Source organism: Manihot esculenta, chromosome 16 (assembly GCF_001659605.2).
Source record: "Manihot esculenta cultivar AM560-2 chromosome 16, M.esculenta_v8, whole genome shotgun sequence".
Lineage (NCBI taxonomy): Eukaryota > Viridiplantae > Streptophyta > Magnoliopsida > Malpighiales > Euphorbiaceae > Manihot > Manihot esculenta.
Window position 1 is genome coordinate 31,165,137 of NC_035176.2, and position 16,059 is coordinate 31,181,195.

The following is a 16,059-nucleotide window of genomic DNA, read 5'->3' on the forward strand; positions in this document are numbered from 1 at the left end:
GATGGGTTTGCTGTTCGAAATATTAATAGAATTATATATGTTACTCAATGGATTTAGTTTTGATAGAATTTAAATTCAAGAGTATATAAGATTTATTTTTTACTAGTCTAATCTTTTTGATATTTAAGAATTGAATTTTTAACATTTATTCAGTATTTAGACTTGTTGATAGAATTGATCTCATAATATCTATATAGCAATATAAGATTCGACGAACGAGCTGATGTCCTTTATTATTTTCTTCGCTCTAACCTTAATTGATTTTTAATTAAAAATCACATTTACTATAAAGTTATTTGAGTGAATTGATATTCTTACTCAGTATTTAGTAGATTAATACGATCTAACATATCAATTAAATTCAAAAACTAAATAATAAATTGATTGAATATTTAATTTGATTTAGGCTAAAACACTTCCTTTTAAAACGTTTTATATTTATATTTAGAATTTGAGTGGGAAACAACCTTATTAAAAGTGAAGAGATCTATCATCTCATTTTGTACGTTGAATGTTGATAAAGCTTCCTTAATTTGGAAGCTTTGATGAGTGGGACTCATAATTTTTTATCCGTTAATATAGATTTCCACTGTATACTTTGATAAAAAAGTTTCAAATTTGTATGGCTAATTAATTAGGTTGATGTCACATTAATTTGAAATTAACCTCATTTTGTAAGTGGACGTGAAGTCCCATGCATAACACATGAAGGTTAAATCATTAACATGACTATATAAAATGTTTTGCCAATTTATGTAGAAAGCCTTAAGATTCATTTTATATAACTATTAAATATTGATTATTTATCATAATATTTATAATAAAATCATTATATATATAATAATTGTGTTGTAATTTTTTTTATTTTAATATTAATCATAATGATTTATTTTTTTAATTCATTTTTTAATATCATGAGGTTGTCATAAGTGGAAGTGAGCAGGTTCAAATTTCACATTTATAATGAATAGTCTATATGTAAAATTCAAATTAGTAAAATCTCGTAACTTAGTATATTAAGTGAATAAATGGGAAAGGATATAACATCCACACGAATCGAAATTATCTGTAATAGTTAACACTAAATTATTAAATAATTTGAACTAATTATTTTGGATTAAGTGAAAAGTTGCTCAAAAAATTATTTGGATCAGTTTAGATCGAATTATTTCAATTAGTATTAGAATCACCTTATATCAGAAAAATTATACAGAGTTAGTGGACTTGCAAAAAAAGAGCACTATCCGTGTGAAATGAGATAGAGACGCTCGAGATACTAGTGAATCACAATACCCAAAAATTCAGTTTTGATTTAATAATGATAACTGAAGATAGAGACGCTCGAGGTACTAGTGAATCACAATACCCAAAAATTCAGTTTTGATTTAATAATGATATCCGATTCAGTTGTATCTAATTTAGTTGCGATGAGAATATCGCAAATTTAACAGTGAAGAATGTAATATTCGGTTGTCTCTTCAGGAAAGGATCCATATCGACAATTTACGGTAAATCGAAATTGTATATAATAACTGACACGAAACAACTAAATAACTTGCATTAACTATTTTAGATTAAATAAAAAATGAATTTAAAAATTACGTTAATTATTTTAGATCAAATAAAAAATAAATTTAAAAATTATTTGAATTAGTTTGAATTGAGGTGTTTTATAAAAAATATTAAAATTTTAAAGTAGATTGAATTCAAATCGTAGACTAATGAAACTTTAATTAATTTACTAGGAAAATATTGAATAATATAATAATGGCCAAACTTTGAAGGATGGGAGTTTTGATTTTTTTACAAAGTTATGGACGACAGGCAGTATTATTACTTTGGAGAATAGAATTTGTTTATCCATGTGTTTCGTATGTATTATTGGATTTCTATAATTTAAATTTGTTTATAGAAATAATTAAATAAATATAAAATATATACTCTTTATAATAATAGTTAAATTTTTTTACAACTTACTGTGGGTTTTGCAAAGAATAATCGTGTTGCAAAGAATTTTTGGGCATTCGATGGTCAAAAAGAAACTTCCAATGCATGATGGTTCATTGAAGTTCATCCACATGCTTTAATTTATAATTAATTTGCCTTCGTTGAATGGTCAGTTTGAATTCTCACTCTCTCCCATTTTCTCAGTTTTCATTTTCAACATTCTAAAACGTGCCAACCTACAGACTGCAGTCTCCGATATTTTATCTGATACTCTAATTATATGAAACCCATTAACGTCAATAATTATATTTAGGGGATAGCATATTTTGGTCTAAATCGAAAAATCGAATCGAACCGGTTGATTTTAATTTTTTGAAATAATCGATTTAGTTCGGTTATTATATTTAAAATTATTCAATTTTCGGTTCGGTTCGGTTTAAACATGTTAAATAACTGATCAAATCGAAAAATTGATTTAGTGGCTAGGCCCAAGCCCCTCAAGCCTCTCGTACCTAACCCAGCACCCCAACCCTCCATCTCTTTCGGCCCCAAGCCCAACCCAGTAGATTTCGGTTTGAATCGAATCGAATCGAACCGATTTTTATCGGTTCGATTCGATTCGATTATATCTTCATAATCAGTTTTTTCGATTCTTAAAATTTTAACATTTCGATTTTCGATTTTATCGGTTTGGTTCGATTTGAAACCGAACCGACCGATTGCACAGCCCTAATTATAATAAAATATTATATATATTATTGTAAAATTTTCATTATAATATATATATATATATATTATAATGAAAATTTATTATATATATATATTATTGTAATTTTTTTTAAATTTATAATTAAGCAGAATGTTACCTTTGTTTATTTAAAATAAAAAATTTCATAAGAATTTAATTAATTTAATTTTTTTATATTAAAATTTTTATTTAGAATGAAAAAAAAATATTTTTTAATTTATAAATTTTTATTTTTAAAATAATAAAATTATGCTGATTTTATTAAAATTTATCAAAATTATTTTTTATAAAATAAATTATATTAAATGGAAAGTTTAGCGTTTCGATTATAATTTCTGTACGTTCAAGTTCATTAAATGGAATCTCATGTTTGTTTTTTTTTTTTTTTTTTTTTTTTCATGTAACAAATTATCCTTAGCTGCCTCTCAGTTTTATTTCTGCAATTTTTTCAAGATAAAAGTTTTTTAAGACCTTCCCTATTACTATATTGATTAAGTATTTAAATATTCATTATGCTCACAATTTAAGTTGGGAATATCTATTTTCAGAAAAAAAAATTATTTCATAACTAATTCATGGTTCCAAACCAATATAATAAAATTGAAAAATCTACATTAGAATTTTCAAATATTTGCATATTCAAACTATAGATTGACAATCAAATATTAGAAACCATGTATTCATCCATATTAATTATATGTATGACAAAAATCTACACGGCTGTTTTACAATAAATCAATAAAAAATTTTAAACTTAATAAATTTAAATATAATTTAATTTTTAATAAACAATAATTCATCAAAATGGACTATCCAAAACACAGTTATTCAAAAAGGAGAAATAACACTTTAGATTTAGAATGTCCCATCCGGTCCAACTAGATTGGGTCGAGGCCCAAGCCTCATGTAAGAGTCTATCCAGCGGCTGCCGTTGTGGGAAGGTACCTGCCCTTGGGCTGCTGGCTGCAGTACGTGGGAGTAATTCTCTTCCCCTGCATGCTGCATGGGAGGTGGCCATCATCCAATTTGCTTATTCATCCATACCCTAACAGCATCTGCAGCACCAGCCCAGAGGATTGGGCTTACGGTCTCATGCAAAGGCTGTCACTTCTCCCATTTTCTTGCTCTTATTCATTGCAGCATCAAAATTTATATTCATGAAAGAAGGATGAAATTGCTTATGAATTGTGTGCATTTTTGGGTTCTGTCAACTTCCAAACTCAACCAATTTGTTGAGCAATCTATACTAGTGATGATGGAAGTTTAAGTGGGGAGTGGAGCAGCTTGAGCTTGAGACCTTGAGTGATTCAACTTGTCCACAGAAGATGGTTTCCTTTGAGAAAGTGGGAAGCCTCTTCCTTAAAATTAACTAGACTCGCAAACCCTATTTGCATTATTTCAACAACAAAACTGACAGGCCGCAAGGAATTTGAGGCATGTTTTTTGAAGGGCTAGTGTCCTCACATTTGTGGTCCCACCAATCCAACACTGAACAAAAAGTTTATGCATTTTTTTTTATCAATTTGTTAAAAGTAAAATATTTTCAATAAATATATTTATTATATTTATAGAAATCAACTCTTAATCTCGCTTAAAAAATAAAAATATCAAATTACTAATAGTAACACTTTAAAATTATAAATAATTGTAAATTAAATATTTTTATCAAGATTTATGTATACTTCATTAAATAAATTTGCAAATGAAAAGAAAGAAGAAGAAGATATTCTTTATGTGGTTCTGTGCTTTTAACTGTTCTGCCCTTTTAAAATGTTAGTGCTATGAATTTTCTCGTGCGCACTTACTGTGTTTCACTTTTTGAAAAATCGAGCTTAGTGGTCGATATAAAATGCTTTCCTCAGTGAACTTTTATGGGAGATATAATATGGAATCTCTCAAATTATATAAATGTATTTTTTTAAAAAGTTTTATTATTAATTATTAAATATATCTTTATAAAATCATGGTTAATATAAAAATATTTTTTTAACCGGAACTCCGATAATATTACTGAACAATCTTAACACTTATCTTCTTATAGATGTTGTATAAGAGAGTTTTCCTTAATATGATCTTAACATTGGAAGAAGGGTTATTATGTCAGATTGGGTATTTTTAGTTCTATGGTCGATGAAGTACAAGCTCCGGGTAATGAGTTGCGGCTTGCTTGAGATGGATTCTAAAGTCGTCGTTGATTTTTTGAATGAAGGAAAGATAGCTAATTTGAGCTTGAGTCATCTTTTTCGATAATGCAGGTGTCTGTTAGAGCGTTTTTGAGAAGTTAGCATTGTATATCCTAGAATGATAAAGTCAAGAGTTTAACCTTTTTTTTTTTTTTTGAATTCTTCTCCTTCAGAGAATTAAAAAAAAGTTGTGGAGCAAGTTTTAAAGTTAAGATATAAAGCACTTGCGTTTTGGAAATGAGATTGAGGCTGATGGCTGAGTATCATTATTAATTATTTTTGTCCATTGAGTGGTTACTGGTTATCGAGTTCCATAATTCAGCTGCCACAGATTACACTTAGGGTGTGAATGCAATATTTACATTTAAAAGATTAAAGTATTTACTAACACAATATATATATATATTAAGAGCAAAGTATATATTTAATAAATTTAAATTTAATAATTATATTAAATTAATTATAATTTAAGTGGAATTAGATTTAATAAAAATGTAATTTTAATTTATTAAATTTGAACAAATTAAAGCGATCACACCATATGAAAAGAACTTCGCACTATAGAGACAACATAGTGATCGACAATTTCCAAAGAAATTTCAATTTCTGCTCATCTTTGATATGGACTGGCAGTATTAGAGAAACGCGTGAAAGAGAAATCTAACAACCCATTACGACTTCTGCAGAAGTGCTCTTTCTCTTTAATTTGTGTCCAAGTTGGCTATATATTATACTTGGACATGGTTGTCGAAGCTCACCAAAATCTCCAGCATTTCTACTCCTTCCATTAATATGGAAAACAGAAGATGCAAAATGTTGCCAACCATGTTGTTCATGTCTCTCTTTATTCTAACTTTCATGTTTAGCTCCTCTTCAACCAGTACTGCATATGTGAATGAAGAAGGTGACTTGGAGACTTATATTGTCCTCTTAAAGAAACCAGAAGGAAATTTGTTCACAGAGTCCAAAGATTTAGAAAGCTGGTATCGATCATTTTTGGCAGCTGACACTTCAGATAAACCACGTTTGATTCACCATTATCGTCATGTGGCTACTGGGTTTGCTGCAAAACTTACAGCAGATGAAGCAAAGGCAATGGAAATGAGGGAAGAGTTGCTGTTATTTCGGCCTCAAAGGATGGTGCCTCTGCACACAACTCGTACGCCTAGCTTCTTGGGTCTTCAGCAAAATTTAGGATTTTGGAAATCTTCAAATTATGGCGAAGGAGTAATTATTGGAGTTGTGGACAGTGGAATAGCTCCTGATCATCCTTCATTTAGTGGTGAAGGAATGCCTCCTCCACCAGCAAAATGGAAAGGGAAATGTGAGTTCAATGCAACTCTGTGCAACAACAAGCTCATTGGTCTGAGAAACTTCGATGGCACCAGTAATGACATGTTTGACAGAGACAAGCATGGAACCCACACTTCAGGCACAGCAGCTGGGAGTCCTGTTAAAGGTGCCAGTTTGTTTGGGCAAGCTAATGGCACTGCAATTGGCATGGCACCGTTGGCCCACTTGGCAATGTACAAAGTTTCCGGCAGAGACAATAAGACCGGCGAAGCTGAGGTATTGGCTGCAATGGACGCTGCCATCGATGATGGAGTTGATGTACTTTCACTATCTATTGGTTATAATTCTCATCCTTTCTATGATGATGCAATTGCAATTGGAGCCTATGCAGCCATTCAAAAAGGGATATTTGTCAGCTGTTCAGCAGGCAACGATGGGCCTGTTTATCGTACTTTATCGAATGAAGCACCATGGATTCTAACTGTAGGAGCAAGCACTCATGACAGAGAAATAAGAGCAACTGTGTTGCTTGGAAACAATAAAGAACTAAATGGTGAATCCCTTTTTCAGCCAAAAGATTTTCATTCATCACAGCTGCCACTTGTTTATGCGGGAGCAAGTGGTAATGCTTCATCTGCATCCTGCGAAAAAGGATCACTGAGAAAAGTTGATGTTAAAGGAAAGGTAGTGTTGTGTGAAGGAGGATCTGAAACAATTTCAAAAGGCAAAGAGGTCAAAAGAAATAGAGGCGCTGCCATAATCATAATGAATGATGAGATTGAAGGCTTTTATATCCAACCTGATCATCATGTACTTCCTGCATCTCATGTGAGTTACGCAGCAGGATCAGCAATTAAAGCTTATATAAACTCAACATCGTCGCCAACTGCTACAATCCTGTTTAAAGGAACTGTAACTGGCGTACCAACTGCTCCTCAAGTAGCCTGGTTTTCGTCCAGAGGTCCTAGCATTGCAAGTCCTGGGATCTTAAAACCTGACATTATAGGACCTGGTCAGAACATTTTAGCTGCTTATCCAGTTTCAGTTGATCTTATTACCAAATTTGGTATGATCTCTGGTACCTCAATGTCTTGTCCTCATCTTAGCGGCATTGCAGCTCTTCTCAAAAGTGCCCATCCAAACTGGTCACCTGCTGCTGTAAAATCTGCCATCATGACTACTGCTAATTTGCGTAACCTTGGAGGCGAGCCCATTTCTGAACCAATCAAGCTTCGTCCAGCTAATTTCTTTGACATGGGTGCAGGCCATGTGAACCCATCAAGAGCAAATGATCCTGGCCTTGTTTATGATCTCAAACCAAATGATTACATTCCTTACTTATGTGGTCTTGGTTATTCAGACAAACAAGTGAGAATTATAGTGCAGCAAAAAGTGAAGTGCTCAAATAAATCAAGCATTCCTGAATCTCAGCTGAATTACCCTTCATTTTCTATCTTATTGGGATCTACTCTGCAGAAATATACAAGAAAGGTTACGAATGTTGGCCGGCCCAACTCAGTTTACTCCATTGATATCTCTTCTCCTGAAGGTGTACTTGTTAAGGTAACACCTCGTACGATTCGTTTCAGTAGGCTGAACCAGAAGGCTACATACTCTGTAACATTCAGCAAAAGAGGGAACGTTAGTATATCTTTTGCCGAGGGATACCTGAAGTGGGTGACTGATGGATATAGTGTCGGAAGTCCGATTGCTGTCTTATTTACATAGGCATGCATAGAAGTATCTGGTTATGGATGTGCAGTCCAAGCCAAGTTTGCTTCTGAATGTGAAACTAGTTAAAGTTGCATATGTAAATAATGAATCGTTGCTAAACATGACGATTCTTGGTTGTTGGAGTTGACGAGATTTTCATGACTTAAGGAAGATTTGCTGATGGGATTTCTTACTGTGTAAAGATTTCTTCTTTGCGTGTGAAAAGGAAGAATTAGCTATCAGAAAAAGAGACTCTGTGTATTTCTGTAAAAGTGTTGCTATAAAATTAGAAAAAAAAGAAGAAAAAGAGCTCTGTATTTTATCAATATGAAGTATGAAGTTTGATTTTCTCTTTTTTATTGTGTTATTTTGAAACTTTTGGGATGGATTTGTTCAAGAATACAATTATTGATCTTTGTTTTTATAACTGCAGATTTGATATTTTTATGCAGAATCATATATTCTATTTTTCTGAGTTATTATTCTTATTTTTAGCTAGTTATTTTCTGTTTTAACTAATTATTTTCTGAGTTATTATGTTCGGTATCAAAGTTTATTTTCTATTTTCAATATTGGTACTGCAAATGAGTGTTTAGCATCATTCACTATGTTAGCTATATTCCACACCTTATGGCGGTTAGAAGAGGAGGAATCCACATGTTAGTGATATAAAATTATTTTTGTGACCTTATAATAATTTTATCTAATATATTTTTCTTAATAATTATACTATTAAATATTTTTTTTTAAAAGTAAGAAAAGAAGCTTATATTAATAAAATAGCAGTAAACTATATGAAATAGTGTTTCAAATAGACAATCGAATATGGTAAGTAGAGTCTCAAGTTAAAATATAAGCAACTAAAATTGTCTATCGATAAATTCAAAGAACAAAAACATCAGTTTTACGATCTAACAAAAGTTTACAATCTGTAATACTACACTCAATTTAGAAAAATAAAAAATAGATAACAGAGAGTTTGAACCATAAAAAGAGAGTCTAACATAATACAATCATTAAAGGGTGAGTATTTCGTCGCAAAAAGTAAATACTAATGCAAAGCAAGAGCTTCTACAAGTGTAGGCGAGCCACCACATTTCAAGAAGCCGGAAACAGCTTACTAGAAGATGCCTTCAAAATTTTCAACCACAAAACCATATCCAACGAAGTCTTAAACTCCTATTAATATTAAAATATAAACTTTTCTCTGAACTTTTTGCTAAAGGCTCTATGGTTTCCTCACCAGATAGTCTACACGGAGAGTGTAGTGGGCTGGGCCCAGGTTGATGAAATAATGAGTCCACTGCTCCAATATGAAAACCACAGGCCCACAAGATAGCTCATACTAGGGTGAGCATTCGGTCGGTTCGGTTCAAAACCGAACCGAATCGAATAAACCGAAAATCGAAATTTGAGTGTTTATGAAAACCGAACCGAACCGATTTTGGTCAGAAACCGAATCGAACCGAACCGGTCTGATTCGGTTCGGTTCGGTTTGATCGGTTTCGATTTTTAATAATTTTTTTATTTTTTACACTTTATTTTTAATATTTTAAAATTTAATTAAAATATTTTAATTTTAATATGATTTAATTTCTATATATTATTGAAAAAACATATTATTATTACTAATCGGTTCGGTTTTTTTAGTTTTTTCTGATCAAAATCGAACCGAACCGAAATAACCAAAATTTTTGAAATTAAAAATCGAACCGAACCGAAATATATAAAATCGATTCGATTCAATTGATTTTTTCAATTTGAACCGAATACTGCTCGCCCTAGCTCATAGCATCCTTATTTGCTTATTTTCTGTCTTATTTAAATTATAATATATTTTCTCATTGCCTTAAATTTAAGCTAGATTGATTATCTTGAATTGAGTAAATATCCGTTGGGAGAAATTTTTTTTTTTTTTACACTCTACAGTAAAAACTAAGTAAATAAAATAAGTATTTTATATATTTAAAAAATAAAATTAAAATATGACTTTTTGAATGATTGACATTTTAAGAATATAATTATAGTAATAAAAAATTATATAGAAATATAAAATTTGTATTGTATTAGCATATGAATCACTAATTAAATTTATACATAAAAATGAGTAATTTTAATATATTTTTATTGTTATTTAAAAAAGGTAATATTTATTTTTGGACCTATTAATATTAAATAATTCCTATCTAAATATATGAATCACAAATTAAATGGATAAGGTCAAATCCGTGTTGTATGCAACATTCCATATATATGATATTATTTCCTATTTAAAATTTATAATGTTAAAAAGTATTTTTTTTTTTTTAGTTTTATTAATAGGTTATGTGTATTAATTTATTTTATTTTAATTTAATTTCAAATTAATTTACTTTCTAAAATTTATCTAATTGTTATTTTATTTAAAAAGTGTACAATTAACTATATGATTAAAAATTTTATAAAAAAAAAGCCATTTAGAAAATGCATATTGAAAGTAATAATTATAACCATTTTATTATTTTATATTCTTAAAATTAAATGATGTGAAATATAATTTTAAATTAATTTTTAATATTTTGTAACTAATATATATAATAAAGATCTTTTCTTGAAAATAATAACAAATAATAAACCTATAAAATAAATTTTAAAAATTATTGAATATGATTATAGGATCAAAATAAATCTTATTCTTAATATATTAATAAAAATAATTTTAAAATACAATTAATAATGAAAATTTAACATTCTTAAAATTATAAAATTACACCTTTCCTAAAAAATTTATAAAATTTAATCACAAAAAATATTAAACTTTAAAAAATTAACACAAAAAGTAATTTTAGCATAGAAACTCCATATTAATGAACAAAAATTTTAAATAGAGTTATCACACCCATCTACTTGTACAGTACTTGTCTGGATCGGATGCTGAAGGTTAATCACAAGAAGAAAAAAAATATATTTTTTTAAATTTCTATATCTGTTTTTAATTTAAATATTATTTTAATTAAAATATTTTTTTATTAATTTAAAATTTTTATATTTAAATGGGTGTTTTTATTAGTTTTTAATAGAAATATGAATAGAGATTATAATTCTAGAAATGTTGTTAATAAATCCAACTCAATCTGTTTTGCTCAATTCAACCATACTTTCTGTTAATATATTCTTTTTAATTTAAATTTTCAATTATTTTAATTTAAAAATATTTACCACTAATTTTAATATTTATTATAGTATATATAAAATTATAGTGTATGATTATATTGAATTCATATAATTTTACATGTTTAGATAATAATTGCCTAAATATAAATTTAATTATTTATATGAATTTTCTTTTTTCTTGAAACAATTTAATCATGCTATATAAACTAATTTTACTAAAAATATAAAATACATACATATCCAAATTTTATTATAAATTAAATATAATGAATTCAAATATCTTTAGTAATTATATGGAAAATTAACGGCAAATTTTTTAAATATTGGACCTCGTCGAGATTATTCATGCCCTGATATTAATTAGGTAGCTACATAGCAATTTGCATAATTGTAAGGTGTACATATGCAATTAGTTTTCATGGCAAGGACCCATAATCAATAAAAGCCCATTCATGATATTCAAATTAATTTCAACTATACAAAATTTAGTTTGATTTTTCGATTAGAGCTAAAAAAGAAAAACAAAATTTAGCGACACATGAGATTATTTGATTTGACATTTAAACTTATTTATAATTAAATATTATAAATAGAATAATGGATTTGCTTATAAATTAATAAATTTTAAATATGTTAAAAGTTATAAATAAAATAATTTTTTAATAACATAAAAACATAATTCACTTTATTTTAATAAATTAAGTTAATTTTGAACACATCTTAATAAAATATTTAAATTGTTAAAAAATAACTTCATAAAATACTCAAGAATTCATTTTTAAATCACGTCTTTTAAATGACAAACTCTTCAATTCCACGTTTTCTCAGTGTTTCTTCCGTTTTTATTGGCTGTTATCACGAAAAAGAATATCCTATAACTTAAAGTAGACAACAATTGTCGGTTGCCACCAAGAATATTAACTCCCCAAGGTCAAATTTATTCTGAACATAGATTTAAAATTAATATTATAATTATTTTAAATTTACTTCCTAAATTATTATTAAATTTTAAATAAAATTATTATTTATCAAAATTTTAAATGGTAAAATACAAATGAGTTATATTTTATTTAATTTATTTAATTTATTTAATTTTTAATAATAATTTAAAAATAATTAAATAAAAAATAAATTTTAATATTTTTAATTGCATTATAAAGCGAGAGCAAATTTGATTATTTACATATAAGAAAAAAAGTATTATATTAATTTTTTATTTTAAAATTATAATTCAATTTATATAAAATAATATTTTATAATATCAATTATTAATAAATAATAATAATTTTTAAAAATTATGTATAAAAATTATATTACGAAATATAATTTTTATACACTAATTATAAAATAAATAAAATTATTTTATATATTTTTAATTAATAATTATATTTTATTTATTATGATAATATTTTTAACCATATCTGAAAATTATGACGATTAATAATATAAATTTAACCATAAACTTTTAAATGAAAATAAATATAACCAAATAAATTTTTTTTCTTCTTTTTTACTTTCCTATATATTTAAAACACTATCACTCTTGCCGGCGGCTTCAAATATTAACATTATACAAACAAAATATCTGCGCTGGATCCCTCTCAAGTCACCAACTTGCTCATATCTATCCAACTACAAAAATTTACCAAGCTGATGACGTGGCAACATCTAACCGTCCATTATCATCCCCCTTAACCCAAGTTTTTGTTGTGTGATTTAATCTGAAGGGTTGATGGATTAAAGATCACATGTCAGCTGTGTGTTTGCAAAACGAGCCAATAATGGAAAGTCAAAGTGCTGGTTGGTCATGACTAGATGCTGCGTCATGAGTAGGACCTGAAGCCCAGTTGTATGCAGAAAATTTAGATATGATATCCACGTAAAGCTGACTCAGTGCTCTTTCAGATTTAGGGTTTAGCCCTTTTCATGTGTTTCGAGTACAATTAAGTACAAACCCATAGCCTCACATGCAAAATTCTGAAAGTTTGGAGAAAATTTAGTAAATTTTTCAATTTTAGTAAAATTCCATCATAATACCATATAATCAGCCAATGGCTTATCTAATATAGAAAAAATTATAGGGTAAAATAGTGGTATCAGGTAAAATTATCTATTAATAAAAAATAGATAATTATATAAAAGTGGTTATTTTTTTAAAAAAATTAATTAATTAATTATCATTTTTTTAAAATTTACTAATATATTACTGTGCTATATTTATGTAATTGTTTATCTCTAACATATTACAATCGGTTTACTGTATAATTACTACTAGTTTAAGATAATCATTTCACTTTGTGATTATTGATTGATCAATTTCGTACGTGGAAATAGATGATTGGCTGAAGAGAGAGGCACATAGCGTCACGTGTTTGGATATTAAGAATGGAGCGCGTCTTTCGGATTAAATTTTGATTGGAAAAGGAAATTGAAAACCTTAAAATTTTCTGATAAGGACTCAAAACCTTCCAATTCTCAAGGAAGGACTTGTTCTAGGGGAATATAAATAAGGCTGTCCTACAAGGATTCTTGCCACAGCCATTCTTTGCTATTCTTCGTCGATCTTTTTTTTTTTTATTATTATTTTTGGGTTCCTCTGTCTCCTCATTCTTTTGCTTCTTCAGGATGACGATTCTCATCAACCAGCCTGAGCTTGGTAATTTGATCTTTTTCTCATAATTTCTCATTGTTAATCACTTTTGTTTTTCTTTATTGTTCGTTTAAATTAGTGTTTGATTTCTGTGATGATTAGGAATACGAGTGGAGGACCAGAAACACCAGCATGATGTGAAGGAGTTGGTTTTAGATGGTGGATTTCAGGTTCCTGATAGATTTGATGCACCAGAAATCAATTCCTTTGGAAAATCTTTCAGGTCCTAAATTTTCCTGGAATTTCTTTGATAATATTAGATGGATTTGTTCTCATCGAGGGAAATCTGACTTTGAATGGTGCAAAAACGCTTTGCAGGGATTATCATGCTGAAAGTGAAAGGCAAAAGACCGTCGAAGAATTCTATAGACAACAACACATCAACCAAACCTATGATTTTGTAAGCAAAATTTCAAGAAACGTGATTGTTTGGGTAGAGTTATGGACTCATTCAGTTTTCAAATCACTAATTTGTGAAACGTTGTTAATATTTGTAATGCAGGTCAAGAAGATGAGAGAGGAATACAGTAAGCTTGATAAAGCTGTTATGAGCATTTGGGAATGCTGTGAGCTCCTTAACGAAGTTGTAGACGATAGTGACCCTGATCTTGATGAGCCTCAAATTCAGCATTTATTGCAATCAGCTGAAGCTATTAGAAAAGATTATCCTGACGAAGATTGGCTGCACTTGACTGCTCTTATTCACGGTATATTGATATTACACGTTAGTGCAAATATATGCAAAGAAACAAATTGTATTTGGTCTTTGATTCTGACAGTGGAATCAAATATAATTAATTAAGTTTGATTTTTTTCATGGGGTATCAGATCTTGGAAAGGTTCTTCTTCTTCCCAAGTTTGGAGAACTTCCTCAATGGGCTGTTGTAGGTGAGTACTGTAGATTGGCTGTAAAAACTTGTGACTGCTCTGGCTTTTTTTATCTGGGTAGTTGTTTGATATTCAATTAATTTCTATATTGCAGGAGATACATTCCCTCTTGGCTGTGCTTTTGATGAGTCCAATGTTCATCACAAGGTATATCTTCGGATCAAACTTTAGTTAATTTGATATAATTATTCTGTAAACAATGTTAGAAAAAATCTTGAAACTTTTGCAGTATTTCAAGGAGAATCCAGATGCAAAAAATCCTGCTTACGGCACCAAGAATGGAATTTACAAGGAAGGGTGTGGGCTGGACAATGTGATGATCTCATGGGGGCATGATGACTATATGTACTTGGTACTATTTTTACACAAATATATGAGACTTAAATATGTTTTTTTTTTTTTTGGGTTACAAAATATGAAATTATTGATTAGAAAATAATTAAAAATATCTTTTCATATCTGCAGGTGGCCAAGGAAAATGGAACCACTCTACCACCAGCTGCATTGTTCATTGTCCGATATCATTCTTTCTATCGTAAGCACTGTTGCTTTGATTTCTTTTAGATCACAATTACATTGAATTCTAACTATTATTTAAAATACTAAAAATTTCATTGCCTGTGATAATCCAGCTTTGCACAAGGCAGGAGCATACACACACCTGATGAACAAGGGTGATGAGGAGAATTTGAAGTGGCTCCATGTCTTCAAGTAAACTTAATTTTCTTCCCCACTTCACTTGATTTCTTTTCCTTAAACCTTTTCTTATTTTATTTGTGATTTAATAATTTTCATTAACTAACATTCTTATGTAAAAAAATGAAATGATTTGCAGCAAGTACGACCTCTACAGCAAGAGTAAGGTTCTCGTAGATGTTGATGCAGTGAAGCCATATTATCAATCTCTCATCGAGAAGGTGAGCTTTAATTAGTTTCTGCATACCCTTTGTTCATTTCCTGGTTCTTCTTCAGTTTTCATTCATTGAATTGAAATACTTAAAATTTCTGTTTCAGTATTTCCCTGCAAAGCTTAGATGGTAAACTTTGAGGATCGGGTGAAGAAATCTTTTTTTTTTTTGTCATAAGGGTGAAGAAAGCCTGATGATTGTGGATAAAAATAATCATGGTTTGGTTGATGTAAAAAGTAATAATAATAACAAATTATTATTATTATTGTTATTGTTGTTATTATTATTATTATTATTATTATTATATAATTACGTCCTTATTTTCTGAAGAGTTAAGTTCTCGAAATTTTTCCTTCGTCTACCTCTCTGATACGACATGAAGCAAGTTGTTTCAGCCAAACGTTTTAAATATTTAAAGAAAACAAATTGATGGGTAACGGTAGTGTGGGCAGAATCGAGATCACAGCTGTGTGCAAAGTGGACGCCTTGTCTCAATCCAGACCTGATTCATATTTTCGATACATGAATCAAATTCAAAAACGATTAAAATTTATTTAAAATGTACTCGATCAAATT

At 29.0% G+C, this 16,059-nt stretch overlaps 2 protein-coding genes across 2 annotated transcripts; both read left to right on the top strand.

Moving 5' to 3' along the window:
- Positions 1-5,578: 5,578 nt before the first annotated feature.
- On the top strand, positions 5,579-8,251 carry LOC110604259 (subtilisin-like protease). The gene has a single exon (XM_021742410.2). The coding sequence runs from the start codon at positions 5,671-5,673 to the stop codon at positions 7,897-7,899; it is 2,229 nt and encodes a 742-aa protein (XP_021598102.1). The 5' UTR covers positions 5,579-5,670; the 3' UTR covers positions 7,900-8,251.
- A 5,212-nt stretch (positions 8,252-13,463) lies between these two features.
- Positions 13,464-15,752, top strand: LOC110603432 (inositol oxygenase 4). The gene is made up of 11 exons (XM_021741163.2): positions 13,464-13,693; positions 13,790-13,910; positions 14,006-14,087; positions 14,190-14,394; positions 14,516-14,575; positions 14,670-14,722; positions 14,805-14,927; positions 15,041-15,110; positions 15,208-15,286; positions 15,411-15,492; positions 15,590-15,752. The coding sequence occupies exons 1-11, from the start codon at positions 13,663-13,665 to the stop codon at positions 15,614-15,616; spliced, it is 933 nt and encodes a 310-aa protein (XP_021596855.1). The 5' UTR covers positions 13,464-13,662; the 3' UTR covers positions 15,617-15,752.
- The last annotated feature ends 307 nt before the right edge of the window (positions 15,753-16,059 follow it).

Coding starts and splice junctions, on each gene's coding strand:
- LOC110604259 (XM_021742410.2), top strand. CDS start 5,671: ATGGAAAACAGAAGATGCAAAATGTTGCCAACCATGTTGTTCATGTCT.
- LOC110603432 (XM_021741163.2), top strand. CDS start 13,663: ATGACGATTCTCATCAACCAGCCTGAGCTTG. Junction 15,111..15,207: donor CCGATATCATTCTTTCTATC/GTAAGCACTGTT, acceptor GTGATAATCCAG/CTTTGCACAAGGCAGGAGCA. Junction 15,287..15,410: donor AAGTGGCTCCATGTCTTCAA/GTAAACTTAATT, acceptor AATGATTTGCAG/CAAGTACGACCTCTACAGCA.